The 19,151-nt window shown below is 45.5% G+C and overlaps 1 protein-coding gene across 1 annotated transcript in view; it reads right to left on the bottom strand.

Annotated features, from left to right (window-relative positions):
• Positions 1 to 19,151, bottom strand: part of Fli1 (Fli-1 proto-oncogene, ETS transcription factor) — a 115,890-nt gene that overhangs the window by 15,926 nt on the left and 80,813 nt on the right. The window contains exon 5 of the mRNA XM_052188750.1: positions 13,835 to 13,900. Coding sequence (XP_052044710.1) covers positions 13,835 to 13,900 — 66 coding nt within the window. The remainder of the gene's footprint in view (positions 1 to 13,834; positions 13,901 to 19,151) is intronic.

Raw genomic sequence — 19,151 nt, 5'->3', positions numbered from 1 at the left:
AGAACATGGAATTTGAGCAAAGATTTGGACTATCCAACGTGATTAAATCGGAGCTCCTCAGAGCTCCATAATTTCCCTCTGAAAATTACTTGGATTGTCCTGGGTTGACAGTGACAGCTTTCAGGATAGATACTTCCATTTTGTTAGTTCCCATCTAGTGGGAGTAAGTTGATGTTGGAGGACAGTGACATTTAAAAGCTCTACAACATCTTTTCACTGCTGATTTCGGCTTGTTCAGAGTCAGGCTGATATCCCCATCCATGACTTAAGATGATTATTCTAATGAAGAAATGTCAAATACCAACAGTTCCTGAGGCTGGCCTTTTGACAGAGAGCTAAAATGCTAACGAGGGTTCCAGAGGCCATGTCTTTGGAGTCATCGTAGGAGATGTAGGCAGGTGAGGTCAAATGAGAGGAGACTGCACGGCTTCATTCTGGTCTGGCAATGCAAAACACGGAATCTTACATTGAGTATCTGAGAAAATGGCCCCGGTTTTGGTATCAGAATCTGTTCCCACTACCTCACAGAATGGCAGGCTCTGTTTCAGACTTCAAGGGACCCCAGACATGATCTAAACCAGACATGCAAATGAGCACGAGACCCAAGGTTCAAAGCTGGGAGACAGCATATGTGGGCCACGTAAGAATTTTATTAGAAATTGAAAATATGACTCAGACTATCAAAACTGACTTTCTTAAAACTGATCTTAGGCTATTGGGCAGGACTGGTGAGTAACTGGACCAGCCAAACCTTTCAGGCTGAAAGATTTCTCAAAATTAAATCCTGAGCAGCTTTTGTCTCTTTGGAATAACTGAATCTTACCAAGTACTGGACTGTTTTGGGGTGTCATTCAAAGCTTTAAAACTACTTGGGGAAGCAGTCGCATGGTTTCCAAACAGTAAAGCCATTCATTGCAAAGGAAAGAGTTCAGGATTTTGGTCATTCCAACTCAGCATCCCACTTCCCATCTCATCAGTTATGTGCTGTGTGAACCTTGGTGAGTGACTTCACCTCTCTGACCCCCATTTAGGAAAAGTATACTCTTGTGGGAAACAATCAACTATTTGTAAATTTCAAACTGTGTATGAGCACACAGTATATTTAATCCTTACAAGGGTCTTTGGAGAGTAGATACGATCATGTATACACAAACACTTCCCACATTCCAAAGTCTCCTATGGAATTGTAATTAATCTTTTTTAGTCAGCATTCTGTTGTATGTGCACATGTGCACATGTGTGTGTGTGTGTGTGTGTGTGTGTGTATGTGCTTGTACATTCATCTTGGTATGTACATGTGGAGGCCAGAGGTAGTATTTATCTTCCACCTATTGCTTTCTACATTATTATTGGTATTTAGTAGTATTAGTGTTATTATTTTGAGACAAGGTCATTCACTGAGTCTGAAGCTTACTGTTTTGTCCAGGGATTCTCTAGGTTCAAGCTGTCTCTATTCCCAGGCTGGAATTACAGATACTTGACATCTTGCCCAGCTTTGTTTTTATTATTACTATGTGGCTACTGCAGACCTGAATTTAATCTCACCTTTGTGCATCACTTCACCCAATGAGCCATTTACCCAAATTCCTCTTTTCAAGGTTTTATTCATAGGATATAAGAAATTAATTTTTTCTTGTGCTAAGTAAGCTAATTTCTTCTGATTCTTTCTTTAGTGGAGCAAGACTGAGTAAATATTTAACCCAATTGAAAAAAGATTAGATTTTCTTTCCCAGTGAATCCATCAACTGTCAAAGTTATTTACTGAAAATCTTTGGGGTGGAAGAAAAGAATATTGGACAAATTAAATGACAAGGTAATCTGAAATTAGGACCAGAAAAAGCTCCTGGGTACGGGGCGTAGGGAAGAGACACAGTTTTTGGGAGTAATGTAAACACACGCTGAGCAGGTATGATTGATTTGGGATTTGACATATAAGTAATTATCCCAGGTAATGCTATTATTCTCTCTGTCTTCTGCCTGACATGAATTCAAACTGTACCAAAGAGACAGTAGAAGCACCTCCGTCTTCACTTGTGAGACCTGCTGATTCCCGAAAGTGGGGAAAGCCCTCACACCCCTACTCCAGCCTCAGATTTCCTTCCTTAAAGACTTTATCTTCTATTCCATGAGGATTCTTCAGGAGAAATGAATTCTTTGTGATCTTAAATTGAGGCATCTCCAAAGAGAGGAAGTTGTTACATCTATAAAAGGTTTTCATATAAAATAATAAATGGTGTTTCTTACAGCCCATCCTTTTAACTAGAAGATGCACTTCTTCCCTGTCTTCAAGAGGAGCTTCTATGTCTGTGTTTCTCTCTTCTTCCTTCTCTTTAAATAGAGAAAAAGAGACCTATACATTGCTTTATGGGGATGATAGGTAGGTAGATAGGTAGGTAGGTAGGGAGAGAGAGAGAGAGAGAGAGAGAGAGAGAGAGAGAGAGAGACAGACAGACAGACAGACAGACAGACAGACAGACAGATACAGACAGATATTAGATAGATAAAAGCTTGGGGGAAAATAAACTTTTTTTTTTGTAAGCATAGTCTTTCCTTTCAATGTAAGGGTAAATGGTTCCAGAGTCTCTATCATGCACCATGACCTACAATGCTCAAATTCTAATGGTGCAGTGCTAAATGGATCCCATGTTCATCCTTCCAAAGACTCCCAATCACTGCTGGATCACTCGTGCTATCTCACATCTTGGGTATCACTTCCATGCATACATACTGCTGTGTAAGTAGGGCACTCTAACTCATTACACTGCTGGAGGGGCATCTAAGATCACTTAAAATAACCCCCACAATGTAAATCGTTGCTATCTCGTGTCATTTAGGAAATGACAGGGAGCTTGCTTGTCCAATAGGATGCACTTTCATCCATCAGTGGTTGGTTGAGACTGCTAATGTGGAATGGCTGGATGGGAGAGGCCAGCTACACTTTCCAGTGGCTACTACCCCTAAATAAACCTCCTGTCCCAGAATATCTAAATCAGTACATTGGGCAAAGCACATGTATCTGGACTACTCTGTATTGAGGCAGCCACCAGCGGGCATAAACAGCACTTGCCAACAACCCCCTTTGCTTGCCAGTTAACTTGAAACCCTTCTCAGCATCAAGCAGCCAACAGGACCACGTTTAGCTCCCATCACAAATCAGAGCACATGGTGAAGGTGCTTACAGACTAAGATGAATTTAGTTCTGCGTTGTAGCTTCCCTGTGTGGAGCGAGACAGATCCGTAAGGCAAAGAGCAGCTTGGTAGAGGACTGATAGAGTAATAGCAAGGCCAGAGATGAATGAGGAAGGCCAAGCCTACTTAGCGAGTATGAATTGCCACCAAGAAATCTGTGATATGGTCAGAGCTTCAGCCGCAGAGCACCACAGCCAGGGGCCTCTGCCTGCTGGTGTGGAAGGAGAAGGAGGAACTTAAGTCAGGTTGGGAAGCCCCCCAGGATGTCATTACCCACAAATACTCCTTCCCACAGTCTTGTGCCTTTGGCCATCTACTTTCACGTGCTTACAGTAATCATGGTCTCTTATAAAAATGCACCAGGGCACATGCATTCACTGTTATCATCACTAGCATTGCAGGACACATCTATGGGTAACTACAGCCTCCTTTATCCTCCCGGAAGCCTCTAAGAACAGTTCTGATATACATAAAAGCAGACAGGCACAAGAAAGGCATGTTGATCTAAATGAGAACTCTCGGGTATCCAGGAAGGGGTTGAGGGGAGTGCAAGCCTTTGGTGACAGAAAGGATGCTGATGTAAAGCAAGATGCTAAAGTTGCCATCAAGTGTGATAACAAAGTGTGGGCTCTAAAGTTTGAAGTGGGAAAATGCTGCAGGAGCAATGGAAGCTGCCAACTCTAAGGACCCACCAGTCAGCTACAACTTCCTCCTTGGTGCCCCAATGCAGGTAACTTAACTCTATGGAGGGATCTCAGGTGAGGTCTCATCCAGGCAGGCAGGATGCTCATCTCATCCAGGGGGAACATGACAACCTGATTTCTAGCACCATGGCTGTGTCTCACTCTAGTTTTTTTGGATTAAGTTGATTGTAATACCTGGTAATGGTTTTACCCAGTATAATAGGTCTTTTACTAAGGTTTATTGTTTTTCATGTCGTTTGCATGTCAAATTAAGCTCAAGGGCCGTACGGTATCATCGTGTAAGTTATAAAAATGTATCTACAGGAAAAAAATCTGTGAAGCAAACTAATATGCCACTTGAAATGCAAGAAAAATTGAGAATCTTTGGGCCATTGCAGGAACTGATGCAGTCATATGATTTTAACAATTAGACGACACCAGCTTTCTGAGAGAAATTGGTCTTTTGGCATGCTGTGATGGTTAATAATGTCAACTTGACAAGATGAAGAAGACAAACTTGTGGCCATGCCTGTGAGGCGTTATCTTGGTTAGGTCACTTGAGGTGGAAGTGGGCAGGACCATTCCCTAGGCTTGGATGCTGGACAGGAGGATTAAAAAGAGAAAAGCAGTGGAGCAGAACAGCCCCTGTTCTCTGCTTCCTAACTAGGGACGCAACGTGACCAATTGCCTCAAACTCCTACCCCAAGGACTTCCCACCATGATGAATCTTAAACCCTCAGCTTAAAGAAACCCTTTCTTCCCCAAGTTGCTTTTGTCAAGGCATTTTTTTCTCTCTCAGCACAGTCAGTAATTAAGACATAGTTGGATGGAAATACAAAAGGAAAGTTCAGAGCCCGTCTTCTACAATGCCTGGGGAGGAGACTGAGAACAGATTCTGCCCTGCTTCAAATCATCATGGGGCTTCTCATTTTTAAAATGGGAATAATGATAGTACTAAATTAATAAGGTTTTATGGTACACAAAAATTCTTGCATGACTAGGTATTTAATAACTATGTTATAAAGGAAAAAAGAAACAGGAAGGTTGAAGTAAAGAAGGAGAAGGAGGAGGAGAAGGCGGAGGAGGAGAAGAGGAAAAGAAGGAGGAGGAACCTTTTATTCTGGAGGGTCATTTTTTCCTTGGTTCTCCTCTACATGGCTACAGACTGAGAGGCCACGCTTGAAGGGGAGTTTAGCTGACAAAATAGCATGTAGCATTCAGGCCAACAGGATGGAAGGCCACTAGGCCCTAAGCATGGCCATCTGAACGTTGAGACATTTTCCCTTGTTATTTTGGGATGGGATCCTTTACAGCTTCAAGGTGGATCATGTCAAGTGGAAGTGAGGGCTAGAGGAGAGGGGAGGGGAGGGGAGGGGAGGGGAGGGAAGGGAAGGGGAGGGGAGGGGAGGGGAGAGGAGGGAAGGGAGGGGAGGGGAGGGGAGAGGAGGGGAGGGGAAGGGAGGGGAGAGGAGGGGAGGGGAAGGGAGGGGAGGGGAGAGGATGGGAGGGGAGGGGAGGGGAGGAGAGAGGAGAGGAGAGGAGAGGAGAGGAGAGGAGAGGAGAGGAGAGGAGAGGAGAGGGTACCCCTGCAAATTCCCACAGGAGAAAAAGCCAGTCTCCCCACTAGAAACATCTTGCAGGGCTGGCTTACAATGACCTTTTGGGGAGCGGGTTAGGGCAATCTTTCATATGCCCTTCCAATGGTTTTTTATCTCCCGCGTGCTCTAATGATATGAGAGGAAAGAAATGTCCCTTGGAATCTGCCCAATACTAAACACTACTAAATTGGAGAAACAGTGGGTACAAACAAAGCACCTCATAAAAGGGGCAGAAGAGACCAGAACCAGGTGATACCATGAGGCTGAGGCCTCTGAAGGGGCAGCGGGTCCCTAGGTATGGGTGAGGTAAGTGTGGGGAGGCAGTCCAAAGCTTGACTGAAGGCGTACTAGGTAGAGTTTCATTCAGGGCCTGCAGAGTTCCTTTGAACAGTGAGGAGTCACCTCTCACTATGCCAGTCCGCTCCTTGCAACCTGCAGCTCAAGGTTGGTGTGAATGTGCATGAGAGAGGGAGTGTGAGCTGAGGCTGATGCTAAGGACAGTGGAAAGTGAAGGGTGTGTGTGTGTGTGTGTGTGTGTGTGTGTGTGTTTCAAAGAAACCCTAGTAAGAATAGTGTGTACATACACAACACCAGGACAAAACCCTCCTGCCCTCCCCCACCCTGCCCCCTCCCCGCAGTATCGACGTCTCACCAGGTTGGGGAATGAGACTTCGAATCTTTTGGTCATTAGCCTGGATCAAATTTACACTTGTCTTAGAGAACATGCAAACTGTTTCCAGTAATTTTGAGAGACCGTGTGTGCTCGTCACCGTATGGCCACACGTGTGTAGTAACAGAGCACACGGCACACCCGGGGAAGGGAATAACAGTTCTTTCACTTAGAGAAAGGAAGGATAATGGTTACTTAGAAAGTGTCCCAGACAAGCTGTCAAACTGAATTCCGAAAGTTGGAGTCTGACTCCAGGGCCTGGCTGGCTGGCTCAACTCCCCTGAGAGTGGGGTTTCCTGCCTGCCAGGGCTTAGAGACAACGATTCTTTGTTTCCAGTCTCTCAGTCTCTCTCTGTGTCTCTCTCTGTCTCTCTGTCTCTCTCTGTCTCTCTCTCACACAAAAATAAGTAATTAAAAACAAAAATTTAAAAAATCCAACACGTCTCTGAAAGAGGGTCAAATAGGAAATAGACAAAAACTATGGAATTAAAATAAAAGTTAAAAACAAAACCAAAAACAAACTGGGGAGAGAAGGCTACTGTTTATGCGTAATCATAAACCTTGTCTCTGGGCCACAGAAATATCACAGAAATTGAGAAACACGCAATTGCACACCCTCACCCACACATTAGCACACACACAGAGGTACAAACAGACACAGACATTCGCAGTGCAGACATACACAAACACAGATAGATAGGCATGCAGACATACACACACACACACACACACACACACAGAGAGAGAGAGAGAGAGAGACTCATTACACTCATTTCTATTCTGGTTTCTATGCTCACCTACCCTCCCCACTCCATAAACTCACAATCTGAGTGCTGGGTCTCCTGAGAGCACGTCACCCTTGGGTCCTGTACACAGGTGTGGAGTAAAGACCTTCTGTTCATTTAGCTATTCTCCCATTCAGATAAAACTTATCCTCATCTTTATAGTCACAAATTCCAAGATGTAAAAGAAAAGTCCAATGAAGCCTTCCCCGGGGCCCATTGCTCTGCTCATAATTAAAAGCCATGGTCAATCTCATTTCAGCCCCACCCACTACCCCTGGGCCTTAGTACTTTGAGGCAAATTCCTGGCTCCTGCTTTGGGCCCCATACCCGAGCTTCTGCTCTCACCATGAAGCACACTGTCTCCACTTCCCGAGACCTACCCGAGGACCACACATGTCCCCCAATGACACTTTGTTCACTTGTACGGGAACTTACTTTTTTCAAAATACAACCCAGAATACACATGGCGGCGTGTGACCGTGCCTACACACACCAGACTCAGAGTTGACCCTCCTTCATTTCTATATCCATATCCAGCTTTTCCAGAGACGACCTCCCCCATTACACCATAACCTCTCAGAACACTGATGGAGAGGGTGTGTGCAGGGGCCAGCAGGAAGACTTTCTGAGACTATTCTGCTCACCTGTGGGTGTGATTGGCACCCCTTGGCTATCATATTTCCAGGATTCGGGAAGGTTTACTGTATAGAGCAAATCCTCCATAAGCCAAAGAATCAATGAATGACTAGGAGAAGGCAGGCCGACGCCCAGAATTCAGGTCCATTCTTTACTAAGCCACTGACCACCTGCATCCATTGCACGAATACACTGGGCCAGGGAGATGGCTCAGTGGGTAAAGCCACTTGCTACTACTAAGTCTTGAAGATCTGAGTTCAAATCCCAGAACCTACGTGGTAGAAGAACCCAACTCTACAAGGGTCGTCTCTGACTTCTGCACATGAGCCATGGCAGGTATAAACACGTATACCATACAAAAAGTAAACTAATGTAATTAAAACATTAACAAAAATCCTATACAAGTTGAATTTCTCTTATACTAAGTGCTTGTGGTCCGAAGTATTTCCAGTCTTGGATTTTTTTTCAGGTTAGTGTGTGACTTTGGCTGGTCCCATATATTGTATGGCCTCTAACTTTTTGGTGTTGTAGATATTTCAACTGTGGCTCTTCCTAACTTTCGATCCCTTCCTAACCCGCGGAGATCTTGAATGTGACAAGCGACTTTGCATTTATGAATGTGATTTTACAGCATTCCCTGGCATTCCTTATAGGGGGGTCTCTCCCTAGGACGTTTCTGAGCAGCTGGCTTCTCTGCTATGGTGGAGCATCCTACACAGTGCTGTACCATCCATTAGAGCACAGTATCTTCACATTGTTGGCCTCTGGTAACCCTCAAGTATAGTGGAATATTTCCCCAACAATAATGTTAATTACTATTATAATTTTGGTCATAAATCATAATAATGAACTGTTACGAATATAATTTATCAAGCATTTTGGCCTGTCAGACTTCATGGTGATTTACAAGGGGATGGCAATTATCCTCATTTTACACACGATGAAATGGAGTTTTGTGGCTTAATTGGGAACGTCTCCCACAGGCTGGAGGTTTTGGATGCTCGCTGCCCAGTGAGTGATACAATTTCATAGGTGATAGGGACTGTTCAGAGGAAGTGGATCACTAGGGGTAGCCTGGTAATGGAGGCTATACCTTAACCCTTGAATCTTGGTTCACCGCCAATGGGAATGCCCACTACCAAATGCTCTCCTCACCTCCATCACACTCTCCCTCTATCATGTTTTCTCCACCATGATGCACTGAAGTCTCCCTGAAATCACGAAGTTTCCGTCTTTCCCTGTTGAGTTGTTTCTGTCACGTATTATGACAGCCACACAAATAATAGACCAAGAAAGGAAAAGCAAACCCTTGCCCAAAATCACACTACAGCTTTATCAGGATAACACTGAAATAGGAGGTAATTTGAAAACATTCATTAACGGATATTTAAGATATTGAGATTAAAATGTGGGAAGCAGCACCCCCATACTGGGTAGAGTCTTGCTCTACTCCCCAAATATGGGTGTCAGCTAAGGAACACTGGGAGCTCTTGGCCTATTGTCCTTAAGTGCAGAATGGCGACAAGGAGGTAGCAGCTGTGATCTCATGGTGCTGGTGTGCGGATAATGGATAATGGATGTGAAAATGTTTAGGAAGTAATAGATACTACAGAAGAAGGGTTGCTATTCCATGCTTGGCCCTTGTCCTTGGAATTCTTGAGAGGAGAAGCTCTTAAGCTTGAGCCACAAATGGCCGCTGGGCATGCAGCATATGTGACACTGAGGTGATTTAGTCCCTCTCTTTGCAATCCTTGGCAAGTAAGGAGACAGACTTTTTATCCATCAGTCAAGGTAACTGCCAGTGATGGAGCTTCTGCAGGCCGTCCGCCCTTGGCGGCTAGGGCAGTGGTTTTCAGTTTTCACTTTCAACTCTCAAAGGCTCTGGGTGGAGGGTTAGGAGCTCAGAGCTCCACCAGGCCTTGGCAGCCATGAGGTCTAGAAGTTAGTCAACAAGGAGCTCAATATCCTCTGCCTTTTGGAGAGCTGGAGATATTTAGACAGATGCAGGATGAGGGCTAAGGAAATGAGGGCCTGGGGCATGCGGAGGAGCCCTGAAGATAGGTGCTTACTCTTGCCTGTTGTGGGGGCAGTGGGCACATTGCAGAGGGCCCTGTGGCAAGAGCTGCCCAGAAGACAAAAGAGAACCTGGGAGCTTGGATCCATAACCCAGGGTCTGCAGTCACACTCCGGATTTCAGGGTGCAGGGCAGGGAATAAGAGAGTAGGGTCAAACTTGACTCTAGAATGCTTGTGTGGAAAGGCCACTTAGTGTCTGAGCATCAATGCACTCCTGTAAACACAAGTTAGCAACACCTCATCTTTTCTTAGAGGGCCTAATGAAGGCAAGGGAGCAGGGAGCTGCTAAGATGTGAGATGCTAAACTTATACCTAGTTGTCAATAACAGTAATAATGACATCATCAACAGTGAGAGTCCTTTCACCCACCCATGCTTACAATCAGTATATCCACAGGTCCTTGTCTAGGATGACCTGGGGATAGGCAAGATCAGAAGAGGCCAGAAAGACCTGGAGTGGCCCTAAGATGTGCTGGTTGCTTTCCTTCACTACTATGAAGCTGGGCTTGACAAAAAATTCCTAAGGCCCTATAGGTATCCATTGGAGATTTAGAATTAATCCATTATGTTTGGGCCTTAGCATCGATATTTATTGTTATTTATGCATTTAAAATTTTTTAAAATAAAATTTACCACTTTAACCACTGGAAATTTACCACCATTTCAAGTGTGTAACTTAGCAGCACTGCGCACATTCAAAGGCAGTGAGACCGCCACCAGCTTCCGTCGTCAGCATTCGCTCTACCTCCAGTCAACACAAAGCACTTTTCTCTACCTGCAGCCTCTGGCAGCTGGCCCCCAAGTCCATCCAGTGAGCTCCAGGGCCCCAGGTTGCTCCAGAGAGGAGAGTCACAGAGGACTTGTCCTTGGACATCACTGTTTTACAAAGTCTACAAGGGGCTCTCTGTGCAGTTCAGACTAAGGGCTATATGGCCTAGTAGAGGCTGGGTATGGATTAGTTTCTGAAAAGGGAACAGAGATGTAGCTGGAGGCAGCAGTGAAAAACTGCAGAGACAGAAAATCGGTGAAAAAATTCAAATTTCTGCACCAAATTACACTTAGGAAAAGATAGCTAGAGGGAAAGACTGTTTTTGAGGAAGAACCTTGGTAGTAAGGGCCATTAAATCCTATGTATTTTAAAATATTTCAGAATATATAGTGACTCAGAGAACTCAGAGTGATGTTACTAAGCATATATGCAATGTGTAACAATCAGGTCAAAGACACGGACATATCCATTACTTCACAAAGGCAGTCACTGGGGTTGGGGAAGTATCTCAGCTGGTGAAGTGCCCGTGGACCAAGCGTGAAAATCCAGATTTGGATCCCTGGGAGCCATTAAAAGCCATATGCCTGCCGCGGTGTGGGTCTCTAATCCCCAAGCTAAGGAGGTAGGGGTAGGAGGAGCTCACAGGACAGCCAGCAGAGCTGAATGGATGAGTTCCAGGTTCAGCGGAGAGCAGCCCAGGAAGCACCTGACACCAGCTTAACGTTTCCACCTGCATGTGCACAGATAAGTGTGCGTATCCATGTACATACATGCACACACCCTCAAACACGCACACACACACATATAATCCTCCTATTAGCTGTTTTAAAATATCAAATCGACTGCTGTTAATCATTCTCTACCTTAGAAATTGTTCTTTCAACTGCATTCGGTCCCCACCGGCCCCTCATTCTCTATAAGCTCTCCATTCATGGCTTTCCCAGACCCTGGTAACAACCATTTCTCTCTTATGATATTTAGTGAAAGGGGAACTTTCCTTACTATACTCTGAGGGGCTACAAACCATTTGGGGGTCACTTTCATGTTGTCCCACCTCTCTGCACAGAAATGAAACAAGAACAGACGACGACGAAGACGACGACGACTCACAGAACAGGTGCAAAACTCCAAAGCAGAGTATGTACCCCAGCCCAGCGCACTCAAAAACCCTGTGTCAGTGACAGCTGAGGCTACTCTGGAAGTGGTTGACAATAACTGCTGTCTTCCCACGTTAAGTACATTAAATTTGACAGCTAAAGGTAGAAAATGTCTAACGGGTTCCAAGTGGGTTCAGCCGAGACTCACAACACATTTAAAGATCCGTGGAAATTGGGTTTTTGAAATGTCTTATGTTCTACATGCAGATAACCCTTAGATAGCTTCAGTCGGTTTACAAGAAGGTAAGCAGGCTAGAAAGGCTGAGTGTGCCATTCTGAACTAAAACAGCGCTCTAGTTGATAAGTACCATGAAGATACATTAATAGACTTCATCTCCTCAGCGTCTTCCATTTGTGCCTGATGCCAGCCAGCACCTGCCCTTTGCAAAGCAGGAAGCAAAGGCACCCGTGGGCACACACCCAGCTCTGACTGAGTGCAGTGCGTGCCTCCTATTCAAACACAGACATAGTCAAGGTGGCATTGATGTCTTCTATTTCCTTTTTCCATTTAATATTTAAAAAAAATAAAGATAGCTATTAGGGGAGAAGAGAGGCAGCGAGGTGGGAAGAGGGTGAAAGGGGGAGGAGTTTGTTAGCTTTGTATTGCTAATGTACTTCATTTTATGGAGGGGCTGGCTCCTTCCGCCAGACTACCTCAAAAGGGGGAAGGCAGTCGGTCGCTTAAGTGGAGAGCTTTACTGGGAACAAAAGATGCACCTGCAAAACACTGGCTTAATCATCTCTAGAGGCCAGGGCCGAGGCTGGGAGATAAATGCCCATCGCCACCTGAATGGGGGCAGCCGGGTACAGTCAATTCATCTCAGAAGAGGGTTGCTACCCAGTAGGAGCTGGCGGCTCCTGCAAGCAGCCTGAAAGAGGGCGCAGCAAGACAAAATGCACTCTCCACACAAAAGGGCCAGCGAAGGGAGGAGAGACACAGCCCAGCAGGTAGATCAGAGGGCCAGGGCTGCACTGAACTCCTCAGCAGGAAGGAGGAGTTGGTTAGCCACACATTTCAGTGTCATTTTCTCAACCTAAACCGGTATTTAAAGGAGCATGAGCAGAGCAGCTAGCCCATCCGCTCTGTCTACCTCATTGGTTTATTCTGATGGTATCAGCATGCTAATCCTAATTCAGTACTTCAAAATTTGCCTCCCCTTCATGTCTGTCCTTTGTTCCTTCCTTTCTCTCTTTTCCTTCCTCTCTCCCTTCTCCCTCTCTTTAGTGGCTCCTTTGTTTCTTTCCAAACCTGCAAGCCATCTCCTCAGAAGCCGATTGCTTTAGAGTCAATACTTGACCCTCCCTGGAAGAACCCTGCACCTGTCGTGAGTCTGAGGACCAGGACGTGACAAAGCCAGGTGGCCGGACCTCAGTGTATTCATCATGAAAATAAATATTCTCTGCTACAGACATGTGTAACATGATGGGACATGAGATTATCAGACTTTAGAATTATCTGATAATAAGGGCAGAGCTTCAATTCTCACAAAAATCAATCATGCATCTCATTTGGGCAATCAGTGGCCCAAACAAGACTAGATTGGGTGATAGTTCGTGTGTGTGTGTGTGTGTGTGTGTGTGTGTGTGTGTGTGTGTGTGTTGCTGGATCAAACTCAGGGCCTCACACATGCTGGGTAAACACTCCACCAACAAATTTGAGCTTCAGCCCCGCCAGTGAAGATGCTGAGAAACGTCGTCCCTGTGGCACTCACTAAAACCATTTTTCAAGACAGTTTTCCTTCTCGCTGATCTAAACCAAATGATATCAAATGAACTGTTTGACTAAACCAACCCAAACCAGACCAGGCCAACCTATACTAGTCAAAATCTTCAGACCACTACTTTAAACACGATTTGACAATGCTAATTTTTCTTTTAGGAAAAAAAATCCCCTAAACAAAGCTTTATAAGGTAGACACACATTCCATTATTGTCACCAGGAGAGCCCCCAAGTGTCAGCTTGTAAAGTCAGAGGATTCATTGTTCCTTAAGGACAGTCCCCTTCCTTTGGGTGTGGGTGACTTTAATTTATATTCTTGTGATGTTTTTATGAGATGTTTCAAAGCTTCCCTTGTAGTTTGAAAACTAGTGGCAGAAAGAACAAAAGCATGTTTTTTAGAAAAAAATTTTTTTTTCATCTTGTATACTAGAAAAATAGTTTCCTGAGTAAGGAATTGGTGTCCAGACTTAGCATTTCCCACCTGTCTGAGAAGTATGGGCCTGTGCAGTGGTGAGAGTGGAGGGGACCTGGGCACGTGAGGGGGCAGACTCACCTTCCTTAACATTCAGTCGTGAGGACTGGTCTGTGTGGGAGGTTGTATTATAGGCCAGCAGTGAACCTGAAATGAAAGTAAAAACAGAAACGTCATGCTTCTTCAGTCTGAATCTAGAACGCGCTCCAAACGGCTTGTGTGTTAAATTCAGTGTTTCTAGTGTGTTAGAATTGAGAAGTCGGGAAAACTTTAGAAATCGGGCTAGAGTAGGAGGCTGCTGATCCTTGAGTGGGTCATGGATTGTGGGACCCCACCGCAGAAGAGCAGATCTCAACAAACTGATGTATCGTCTTCTAAACAGAAGCTTTGATGGACACGACTCTGTACCAGACTCTAGTGAAGCTACTTGGAACGAATGATTGTTTTTCAGTTGCGATTGCATGTAAAACATATGTTTCTTTCTTTCCTCAAACTAGATTTGTCCTTTTGTTTAAAGTGATCCCAAGAGTTTGTTTTGTAAACTGGAGGCATATTTAGGATTCTTCTCATGATTCTCCTGGGGACTTTTTTTTTTTTTTTAAGCCTTCAAAACGAGGGCTGGGATCTGCTTCGACAAAGGACACCATGAGCTTAACACATGTGTTTGAGGCTACCAAACCTTTCCAGACACGACTCTTCTCCCTGGGGCTTGTGGCCAAGGGAACTGACTGAAGGCCAAGCTGGGAATGGCTTGTCAGTCTTGGTCCCGCTTAGTCTCCAGTCACAGAGGGGCTGGGAAGTACAGTAGTGCCCCCCCCTTAGCTACGGATGCGCTGGCTGAGTATCCAGAGGAAATATGGGTCTTATCAGGGCAGCCAAAGACACCTTCTGGGACATAAGGCTTTCGGCTTAGGTACCTATCTCTTCTAACTCTCGGCAATTCCTAGGTGAAAACCAGGCAGTGATGGGTACCATTTAGGGACTGCTATATGCCAAAGTGCAGATACAGATACGTAGATTCCATTTTCTAAGGGACACAGCCACCCAAAGGCAACATTCCATCTTCCAAGAATATCATTGACAAAGTGACAAATTCATTTCAGTCTAAGCTATCATACTTCAAAGTAACAAATTAATTTGTGTATAGCTCCCCTGGTCACATGTCTCTCATCTTTACTGAGTGAAAAGTAACATCTACAGAATGTGGCTTCAATAAAACCAAGCTCAGAAGGTGTGCTGCACAGACCCTGGCTTGTTTTAAATGTTCAGCACAGGCTAGCACTTATCATGACTGCTTTCAGTTACACAGAATGGAAACCCTTTACCCAGAGCTTGCGGGCACTGGCCTTGCTGGCTGGAATTCCAGCTAGGGACAGATTCTGCCGCAAAGAGGAATAATCCTCCGTGACTGGACAGAGCTTCAGAAATGGAATCAAACGTTCCAAGAGAATATCCCAAACCTCTCAGGGGTAAGAGCAAGAATGTCTGTGCCTCAGTCCCAGGCATTTTCTCCCTCAGGCAGAACCTCGCTGCTAGAGCAAATAAAGAAAAATAATGGTCTCCAAGCAGCAAACCACTCCAGTCATTAGTACAAAGTTAGACAGAGACGGAGCTCAGATAAACCACATTTATTAAATTTCCCCCCATGGTCAGAGTTCCTCTCTGGGCACACGTGAAGCCACAGGAAACTCCCAGAATGCCAAGAGAAAGGGTTGCTTGACCTCCCCAAAGCCTGCATGAAATACATATTTCATGGTAACCTAGGGGAGAGATTTTGCCCCAAGACTGACTGTTCAGGTTTCACAGGGGAGGGGCAACCTACACAGGGGTGGGGCTGGTCTCTCTCCAGGAAGACACATTTTCTTTCCACTGGTTTTTATTTTACCAGGTCTTCAGGCTACTGAGGGGGTGCCTTGTGTGTACTTTTTTTTTTTTTTAAATTAAGGTAACTTGCCCTGTTCTAGGGAAGTCCTTCCTGGAGTCTGGTCTCCCACTGGAGGTTTTGAGTTTCTTCTTCTTTCTCTGAGGATCTGGCCTAAGCAGTTCTATTGCTGCTGAGTCCTGAGAAGTTTCCTGACAGCAAGGGTCACAATCAATGGCTAGACTGGGCAGCACACTTGAACCATATTTGTGCTCACACACACACACACACACACACACTGTACTCCTATATGTACAGGAATAGGTGCCCTTGCTCAGGCTATCTTTTTTGTTTGTTTGTTTGTTTGTTTGTTTGCTTGCTTGCTTGCTTTGTTTCTTTTTCTCACAGAGTCTCTCACTGGGACCTGAATCAGCTGATAGGTGGGGCTGGCCGGCCACCAAGTTTAACTTCCATAGTGCTGGGACACGTGGGACAAGTGCATGCTCCCACAACTGGCTTTTTCACATGCGTTCTGGGGATCAAACTCAGCTCTTCATGCTAGCAGGCCCGGCGTTTTCTTGACTAAGCCATTACCCCATCCTCCCAGACAGCCTCTCTACTTAGTCCTTGAAGGAGCCACCAGAGCGTGCTTTCCTCCCCCCACAGCGGAGATCAACCTCTAGAGAAGTCAAGGCTTAGGATCACATAGCCAAGGGGCCAGGGTCAAGAGACAAGATCAACTGACTGGTCTGCTCTCTGTAAGACCTGTCCTCAGTTCAGGAGCAGAAGGATCCTTTAGGTTACACCAGTACAGGCAAGATGGGCAAGAACATGTGGTGTTTATTTCAGCACTCCAGAGACTACGGCAAGAGGATGACCGAAAGTTCCAATAGGCTGGGATCCTTAGTGAGGTTGTCTCAGAAATTATAAACAAACAAACAAATAGTAAGGGAGGTAGTAAAGCAGAAGGGAAGAAGGGAGGGAGGGAAGAAGGGAGGGGAAGGGAAGGAGGGAGAGAAGGGGAGGGAAGGAAAGAAATGATTCTGGAAGGCAAGGGCAAGTGTCTTGGGGGTAGCTGTACATTGTGACTTTCATAACTCCCTGCTTATTACACCTTCATTTAAAGTGTTGTCTACTCAGTTATTGGTGTGTGTGTGTGTGTGTGTGTGTGTGTGTGTGTGTGTGTGTGTGTGTGTGACGGGATACATTCATGTGCACATATATGTGTCTGTCGATTTGAGACACATTTTGCTCTAAAATGTAACTGTTGGCAGCGACCCCGCCTTCTAAGATAAGATCTTGAAGACAAGATTACTTTGTTTTCTCTTTTTCTCTCCTCTTTTCTTTTCCCCCCCTTCTCCTTTCCTCCTCCTCCTCCTTTCCCTCCTCTCCTATCCTCATGCAGCCCAGGCTGGCTTAACAGTAGTTATACAGCCCTGGATAATTGTAAATGTCTGATACTTCTGCTTCCACCTCCCAAGGGCTACAGATTACAGGCATGCGGCACCATATCCAGTTTCTAGGGTGCACAGGATCAAACCCAGAGTGTCCTGCCTACTAGGCAAGTGCTCTACCAACTGAGTTACACCCCTAGTCCAGCAAGGTCATTTTCCATTTCCCATCCTAAGCTGGACTTCTGGATCTGAAAGGAGTTAGTAAAGGGAAGATAGGAGGGGGCTTTGCAGATGGGAAGCCCTGAGCTTCCTTCAGCTCTGCAGACTCTCGAACTTGCTTTTCAGACTGGACACCTGGAGCACTGTAGACAAGGGACCTGGCGCTAGAGCCTTTGTCTCCGTCTCCCTTCATGTTACCATAGAACCCAACAGCATCTACCCCAATGCAACCCCAGCCAGCCGGTCAATTCCTACCGCATTTTCTCTGTGCTACAGCCAGCACCATCCCTGAATGCACACTGGGGAGGGAAGTAAGGCTCTATGGACTAAACACCAGGCCAGCTGACTACTGAATCCGAGGCCACTGGGCACTTTATCTTATTGGAGCCCTGCCTTCCTTTCTTGGCCCCATCCAGATGGAAAGTTTAACACTTCCTTGGCTTAATGACTTGGCCATCACCTTTGCATGACCATCTGAGGTTGCAGGTGGGGATACCACAGAATGTGAAATGTGTTTCCCATTAAGTTTAAATTAAAAATGGGAATCAAGATGGAGACCTTTCCTGTGTTATCCCTGTCATTTGATGTATTTCATCCTCTGGGACTGCCACCGTCTGAAATGCCACACATTCTTAGTGTGTTTCCCAGGTCAGACCCAGATGGGCATTCCACCCACTTCCTTTGAAAATGAACAGAAACAACAAAACCCCTTTTCTTCTGCTTTAGCCCAGGAGCTTTTGGGCTCCTAGACATTCCCAAACTCCCCCCAGTGGCCCTGTGGCTGAACTGTCAGTTGGAGACAGTCCTGCCTCATTGGTCTTGGCCTGAGAAGGGACTGATCTCACTTGCCACATGCTCAGCTGCCAACAGTGCCTCTGTCCAGTGGGCATTTCTGGAAGATCCTGGCAGAGCTGCCAATCACACCCAGAGTCTGAGGAAGAGAGGAGGTCAGGGTGAGTGAGAGGACGGGTTTGGTTTTGATTGGCTCTGTTCCTGGAGGTTGCAGAGGAGGTTTGGAAAGCATGTATCTGTTGATACAATACAAACGGAAAGCTTTGTGAGAACATTGGTTTGGCCCTCAAATTGGAGGCCAGAGATGAGATTAGGCCTAGAGATGAGAAGGGAGACAAATGGGGTGTGGTCTGCCTGTGTCAGCATCTTAACTCAGGCGTATTCAAGCATCCTGCACAATAGTAGGCAGGTCCTCTGCAGCAAGTATCAATGGTAAGTATCAATGGTCCAAGTATCAATGGTAAGGACAGGTGCTTGGTATATGCCAGATACCTTTGGATGGACTCTTGAAACTAGCCAGCCGCAGTTGCTTTGGTCATGAAACAGGGATCATAGAGTTTTGTCCATGGTGTCCACAAGGGGGTGTTCTGTCCACAGGAAGTGAATGAGTCCTGGGCTGGTGTCTACCTCAGCCTTGTTCACTCAGACATTTCAGCTGGACTCCAATAACTGCAGGTACTCTAGTCAGCCCCAGTGCCTCCATCTTCCTCCTAATGTTACACAGGCATCCCATTTGGAACAGCTGAAAGGCTCATATGTGAAGAGCCTCTAGGCAGGGCTCATCGATCAGGGCATTGTTATTTCTCCCTTGTCATTGACCATTCCTCTTTAACTTGTGATTAATCATTGAAAACTTAAAGTATACCTTGCTTTCAAGACAAGAATAGTCAACTGCTTCTTGGGAAAGTAAATTTCATGCCAGAATGTAGTACCCTACAAGGAATCTTTTTTTCAAAAACAACTCAGAAATAAGAGATTAGAGAAGTGCCATCAATTTTTACAGTGTGTGTGTGTGTGTGTGTGTGTGTGTGTGTGTATGTGTAGGTACTTGTGTGCTTTAGTGTATATGTGGAAGTCAGAAGCCATCTCATGGGAGTTGGTTTTGTCCCTTCCATCACATGGGTCCCAAGGA

The sequence above is a fragment of the Apodemus sylvaticus genome, chromosome 7 (assembly GCF_947179515.1).
Source record: "Apodemus sylvaticus chromosome 7, mApoSyl1.1, whole genome shotgun sequence".
Taxonomy (NCBI): domain Eukaryota; kingdom Metazoa; phylum Chordata; class Mammalia; order Rodentia; family Muridae; genus Apodemus; species Apodemus sylvaticus.
Note: the sequence above shows the minus strand (reverse complement) of the source record. Positions and strands in the feature narration are given on the sequence as shown.